Source organism: Octopus bimaculoides, chromosome 2 (assembly GCF_001194135.2).
Source record: "Octopus bimaculoides isolate UCB-OBI-ISO-001 chromosome 2, ASM119413v2, whole genome shotgun sequence".
Lineage (NCBI taxonomy): Eukaryota > Metazoa > Mollusca > Cephalopoda > Octopoda > Octopodidae > Octopus > Octopus bimaculoides.
The window spans coordinates 52056443-52063819 of NC_068982.1; the positions used below are offsets into that span (position 1 = coordinate 52056443).

Sequence of the window (7377 nt, forward strand, 5' to 3'; positions counted from 1 at the left end):
CAACTTAAATATACCAATTTCATATAATGAAGATTTTGGATCAATCACTGTAGAATTTGGATCAGCATTGGCTTTGTCAGAATGAGTATCACCTTCTAAAACATCTTTCAAGAGTAAGGCAGATCCAACTTTCAAGTTCAATAAAATACAGGCTTCTTTGAGTCTGAAAATGAAAAAGAAATTTAAATAAAATAAACTCAATAGTAAATACTGATTTCAAATTTTGGTACAAGGCCAGTAATTTGGGGATAGGGAGTAAGTTGGTTATATTGACGCCAGTGCTTAACTGGTACTTATTTTATCGACCCTGAAAGGATGAAAGGCAAAGTCGACCTTGGAAGAATTTGAACTCAGAATGTTAAAACTGATGACATGCCACTAAGCATTTTGCCTGGCATACTAACGATTTTGCCAGCTCACCGCCTTGTGAAAATATACAACCATCGTTACCACAACAACTAATAGTAACAAAACACTATTACCAATAATAAGGTAAGAACTAAGTCATTTTCCCTTTTCCCAGTAACTGGCACCCATGCTAGTGACATGTAAAAAGCATCTTTTGAGTGTTGAGCCTCACAGCGGCAATGACAAATGACCAAGACCTTTGGCAATATGCCTTGCTTGAGAAGAAGACCCGTCAAGCCAAGTGAAATCATAGTCATGGCAGATACTGTTGTCATGTAACTGCGATTTTTTTGTTTCAGTTTCTCAGCCGCATTTGAACCTTTAACTGAGGTGAATATATTTCTACACAAAAACATTTATAGGCTTATTCCATACATTGAATAGTATCCACTCTGTGCCAAATAAATTAAGTGAATGCTTTAATACATATATCTTAGCCTTTGTCATTCGACTTCGAAATGTTACATTACATAGGCATCCACCGATAAAATATCTTTTACCAGTAACACCATGTACTTCCTTTTTAGATTTAATTAATTTCGGTTTACCAATAGGTTTCTACATTTTTTCGTTTATAAAAGTCATGTCACTAATGGTGTTAGACTTCAATTTTACACTTGTATTTTAAATTTTCGCATGTACGAATTTTCTGTTTGTTGTATTACCCTCTTTTTTCAATGACAAACTATTTATTTTTTACCTTTGTTCCATCGTCTTGTCATCTTTGTTCTACAGTGCATCTTTATATGTCCTGTACTACCACAACGAAAGCGCTCTGCTTTCTTAAATGAACAATTTTTCCTCAGGTGCACACCACCACTTGCAAAACATGGGTTTAGTATCTTGATGCTTGTTGTATTATTCATAAACATTTTATCTCTATTCAGACTATTCTGCACTGGTTTTACTCGGAAACAATCTTTATGTTCAATTTCCTCTGTGTTGTGTCTTAATTTCAGTATTCTTTCACATCCTTCAAACACTTTTTGCAGGGTTACATCCTGGTTTTGCTCCAGTTTTGCAAGAATTCTAGTCCTGACTTCTGCATCCTTTTTGGCAGTTAGCTCTTGTGTAAAAATCAGGCATTTGAACATATCTGGAGTTAATTTATCTAGCTTAAACTTCTCGCATTCCCTGCTTACTCTACCAGCATATGTGATAAAGCCTTCTTCGTTGTATTTCTCTATGTTCAGACACTTCTAACATGTCTATGAGCTTTTTTCACTGAAAATTTTGCACAATTGTCACATTAAAATCCATGTCCGAAGGTTTTCTTAGAAGTACATAATTACTGTATCGTTCATGTTCTGTTGCCACCAGTTTTCTGAAGATTAAGCATGTTTTCATCTCGTCATTCCCACCTTTACATTTTTTCTTGAAGATTTGCTCGTATTTTCTGTAGTATGCTTCGGAAGTAACATCTTTGTCAGGTTTGTATTTGAACTCTTATGGTGTTCACGACATAATCTGCTGAGAACACCTTTTCTGACAACTTCAGTAATTGCAGCATTTGCTGCTGCAATATTATTTGTTGTTGCTGTTGCTTTTGTTGTTGCACTTGCAGTTATAGCTGCTGCTGTTGTTGTGGTTATTGCAACTTGAGCAAACTGGCCAACAAATTTTCCATAATTTTTACAATTTTTCGTAAAATTTGTACACCAACTTTGTGAGTTTATTAACTCCTCTTCGAGTTTCTATTAACTCCATGTGAATTGGTTTATCCTTGCCAAGTTTATTAATTCCTCGTCACCACTGTTGTAACTTGCGTAGTCAATGCTATATCCTTTATATATCGGTATATCAATACACCCACTTCGGTTACTGCAGTATCACTGTTAGCTCTGTAAGACACAACTCTCAAGACAGTCTAACATGTATTCTTGTATTTAGAGTGACTAGGTCATTCCATTTGTCATGTGGGAGGGGTGTCTCATTATTACTAATTCCCTACAACAGAGACAAACATCACCCTGGATAGGGTGCTGGACTTAACACTGGTAGTTTTTTCCTTCAAAGAACCTAGCACTAAAGGCTAACAAATAACTTATCAAATTAACAGTGATACCATTACTTGGAACAATGAGCTGTTCATACTCTGTGGAACCTAATTAAGTCAGGTAGATTGGTCTATTTAACAGTTAGTCAACTGTTGTGACTGCAGGCACAAGCAGTGTTTATATGAATACTTGAAATGAAAACCTCTTGGCTAGATTTTCCCTACTCTGTAGAACTGCTGTAACTGTAACTTTAATTGTAATATGGGGGTTGAGTACTAGACCAATAAAATATAACCCACTAGATTCCAGTGAAGAAGAAAAGAACTCTCAACTTGTTTCACATGTGAAAGAGTTACATTATATCAACTGGAAGAAAAAAAAACTGTTCATTAGGCAAAAAACCTGAGCAAGGACACATACATGGAAGAGAGTCTGACTTTCAGGGATGTGACAGGTTGAACGCCATGTTCACATACTAAAGGAAAACTATTAGTCACCTTATCCCTAACAAGAACCTCTCTTAAATTCCATTTTTATGCATGTACACACACACACAGTTATACATACATGTACAATGGGCTTCTTTCAGACAGAACAATTAAATGAATGCAGAGATAGAGTTTCTATGTTTCAAAATAATTTTTCTTTTTCTCTGTGATTTCAGCGCATTTTTTTCAAATATGGTAGGTACAGGCATGGCTTTGTGATTAAGAAGTTTGCTTCCCAACTTCATAGTTTTGGGTTCAATCTCACTGGGTGTTGCCTTTTGTCAGCTCTCATTGCATTTTCAAAAGGAGCACTTCATTGCGCTATGCATCTAAGAGATCATGCAAATTATTTTTGTCTGTGTTAAAGTTGGAGATGATTTAGTTTGGAACCACATTGTCTTTAATGAAGACTACAAATGGTTCGATTCCATTTTTCTTTTCTGTAACCATCTCTTACACTGGTTATTAATAGTGTTGCACATCATAAAATGGTGTGCAACATCATATGCACTTTCTCTCTTCTTCCCCTTCCTTTTTGCCAAGGTCTACATGCAGTTATCAGCATTTAAATACCAATTTTTCTATGTTTGCACAGATTGGAATGAGTTCAGTTGCCATATATCATATCTCTTTTTGTATCAATCATTTGCCATTTCATCTGTAATGCCAAACACCAAGAGATCTGACATCATTTTGTTCCCAAACCCTTGACTGACAACATGTGACAGTACATCATCCATCCACATCACACATCCATACTGATACAGTCAAATCTCTTTCATAAATTAGCCAATAGAATTAAGACATCCCCTTTTTAGAACACTTGTTATTAAAACAGTTAGCACTGGCATTACCAACTTCAAAGGAGATACCTACATTTTATTTAGCATAATTCTAAATGTTAAAATCACAAGGTTCCTACATTTCAAGACCATATATAATGTTGAATAGTGAATTCTTATCATTACCAAGTAAGAAACAAAGAGAAAACAAACACATACATGTGCATACACACACACACACACACACACACGAAATCACATAAATGACATTAAAAACATACTGTCGAAAATATGCGTCTGGCTTTTTTGTGTAATCTCCAAATAGAGGAAAAAGATTTCGAGTTAGATCAAACTCCAGTTGGGAAGCACCACCATCGCTAAAATGATTGGCTAATATAACCTGAAAAATATGAATTCAAAATTCAGTCAATATAAATCATTTTAATAAAAATCAACAAATATTACTTTAATTTTTTTTTCCAAAAAAATTTAACTGCTGTAAACAACAGATTTAAAAACTGTTTTTGAAGTTTTAAAATTTCAGAATTTTTAATTTCATTACAAATAGAATATCTATGTATGAAGAAACCTGTCACACTTCAATTTTATTTATTTTCAGCAAGCATTTGAAATCTCACAAGAAATGGACACAAATGAAAGGATGTATAAATGGAGATGCATTCAATCAATAACATGGAAAAATATTGAATACTGAATGGGTGATGACAATGATGATGAAATGATAGAGATGAAAATAAAATGAGATGTGACCGGTTTCAAAATTTGGCACAAGATCAGCAATTTTGGGAGAGGGGGCTAGTTGATTAGTGACCCCAGTGCTCAGCTGGCACTTATTCTATTGACCCTGAAAGGACAAAAGTCGAAGTTCACCTTGGTGGAATTTGAACTCAGGACAAAGATGGATGAAATATTGTTAAACATTTTGTCCAGTGTGCTAATGATTCTGCCAGCTCATTAACATCTTTACAACACATCATCATCCTAAGTGTTTAATGTCTATGTTCCATACAGACATGGACTGGACATGTAATGGCTAATTCATTCCATAGCTGCTGGCACTATTTATTTGAATTTTTAAGACAGTTTCAAAATCAATAGTAAAAATCAATAATGATCTTACCTCATCAAATATAAATTTGTTTAATTTTTCAGCTAAACGTTGCCAGAATTGGTTGAATAAATGTTTACTTATAAGACTTTCTACTGTTTGAAGGTGACTTTTCAGAATGAGAAACATTTCACAAGCTGTAGGAGACAAACCTTGGACTCCCCCTTGGACATCTTGTTGAGAAGGTAAAGTTATCCATCTGTAAATAAAATAAGAAATCTATGTCATAGAAACAGTCTAAAATACGTTTCTTAATCAACAAGGACTGGTAAGCACAGATATGGCTGTGTGGTTACAAGCTTGTTTCCTAGCCATGGGGTCTCAGGTTTGGCTTCACCACATGATACCTTGGGCAAGTGTCTTCTATTATAGCCCAGGACTGACCAAAGCACTGTGAGTAGATTTAGTAGATGGAAACTGAAAGAAGCCCATTGTACATGTATGTATAACTGTGCGTGTGTGTACATGCATACATACATCTATGTGAGTATGTCTTTATGTTTGTCTTGTGTTAGTCCCCTACCACTGCTTAACAACCAGTGTGGATTTGTTTACATCATAATATTGGGGTTGATTTATTTGGCTAAAACCCTTGAAGGCAGTGCTCTAGCATGGCCACAATCCAATGACCGAAACAAGTAAAATATAAAAATAATAATAAAAAATAAAGGCACAAGAAAAACAAAGGCAAAAAGCAATAAAAAGAAAATGTTTCTCTTTTGATATCCCCCGCCCCACACAGCAATTAGCTTGACACAGAAATAAGAAGAAATAAACTAAGAGCAGCATTTAAACATTTGTCTTACCTGTCTTTGCGGTATGGTTGACTTCTAGCTTTCACATCAGTAAAAACATATGTAATAACAGTCTTCAGCATGTCGCTTTTAAGCCTCTCAAATAAATCAATCATATCATCGAAAACAGTCTCTTCTAAAGAAATTAAAAACTGAGACTCTAGTATAGCCTGTTTGGAAGAAAATAATGATTTTTAAACTTTGATACAAGGTCACAAATTTTGGAGGACATAATGAATGAAATCAACCTGAACTTATTCTACTGACCCTAGATGGATGAATACATAAACTGGAACACTGCTGCCGCCTTCCCAATGCTGCAGTCTATGTCCAGTTTCTCAAACATTAATACTGATGTAAAATTTTGTCTATATAATTCCATTGTTTTGCCTACTGCAATTTAAGCCAGCAAAACTTAGAAGAGCATAGTAAGGACAGATAGAAAACTAAACATATTCTAGTAGAAAAAGAAAAGGGAAATAAAGAAGGCTTCTAACAATACAGAAAGTTTTACAAAAAACCTTTATATTTTGGGTGCAAAGGCCTATCTTCAGAACGAAGCAGTCCACAAAATGTTTAGTTATATCGATTTCATTATTTATCAAAGGTGTCTCAGAAATAACCTTGAGAGTCAACTCTCAGAACAACAAATGAGAAGATTCTGAGAAGACTGAAGTTACAACCACTGCAAAAGATTGTAGCAGAGCACCAATTCCACCTAGCTGGCCATATTCTCTGTCAAGCTGATCAAAAAATAATCACGACTTGGCTACTACCTGAAAAGCAAGATTAAAAAGGGTAGTCCAAAGCTCACTTTGTGGTAGACATTTCAAGATGACCTTAAGATAGTCAATATTCTGTGGAGTGGATGTGAAAAGTAGCAGCCAACTGAATCCAGAGGAGGGGGTTTGCCACTCAATGTCCTGAGTAGTGCAGAAGTTAAAGCTAAAAATGGGTGAAAGTCAAAGAAACCAGAATGTTAAGAGATACAACTAAATAATGTAAAGCGGCAGTCCTCAGTTCTTTTTGCCCCATAGACTGGCTTTATGCAAGAGAATTTTTCTACAGGCTGGGGTGGAGGTCATGTCCATAAAACACAATAAAATGCATAATACATAATTTAATTATTACATATATAAGGTAACAATACTCTCAGCAGACTGCAATAGTCAATAAAATAGAAATAAAAATTTTAAATAAATTTTTTCCGCATGACCTGGTACCAAATGATTCATAGCCTGACACTGGTCCACAACCTGGTCGCTGGGGACTCCTACTGTAAAGTAATATGCTCTATAGATTCTACCAATCCTCTGTCATTGCTTGGAAAAATATAATTTCCAACATAGTCACAAGGTCATGAATTTACAAGGAGAAATGAGTCGAGTAACTCAGCCCTGGTATTTGAGTAGTACTTTATCTTAGCTTCCGCTATCTGGGAGACCAAGTTAGTAGTGGGGGTGGGTGCGCTGAAAGTGTAGCTGCTAGAATAAGAATAGCCTGGGCAAAGTTTAGAGAGCTCTTACCCCTGCTGGTGACAAAGTGACTCTCACTCAGAGTAAAAGGCAGACTGTATGACGCATGCGTACGAACAACCATGCTACATGGCAGTGAAACATGGGCTGTAACTGCTGAGGACATACGTAAGCTCGCAAGGAATGAAGCCAGTATGCTCCGTTGGATGTGTAATGTCAATGTGAATACCCGTCAGAGTGTAAGTATCTTGAGAGAAAAGCTGAACATTAGAAGCATCAGTTGTGGCGTGCAAGAGAGACGATT

General features: G+C 35.7%; 1 protein-coding gene across 1 annotated transcript in view; it reads right to left on the minus strand.

Annotated features, from left to right (window-relative positions):
• The window catches only part of LOC106867402 (RAD50-interacting protein 1), a 43130-nt gene that overhangs the window by 5385 nt on the left and 30368 nt on the right, over positions 1-7377 (minus strand). Inside the window, exons 11-14 of the mRNA XM_014912264.2 lie at positions 5611-5768; positions 4817-5003; positions 3957-4075; positions 5-163 (exon numbers count right to left, since the gene is read on the minus strand). Of these exons, the coding sequence (XP_014767750.1) occupies positions 5-163; positions 3957-4075; positions 4817-5003; positions 5611-5768 (623 nt within the window). The remainder of the gene's footprint in view (positions 1-4; positions 164-3956; positions 4076-4816; positions 5004-5610; positions 5769-7377) is intronic.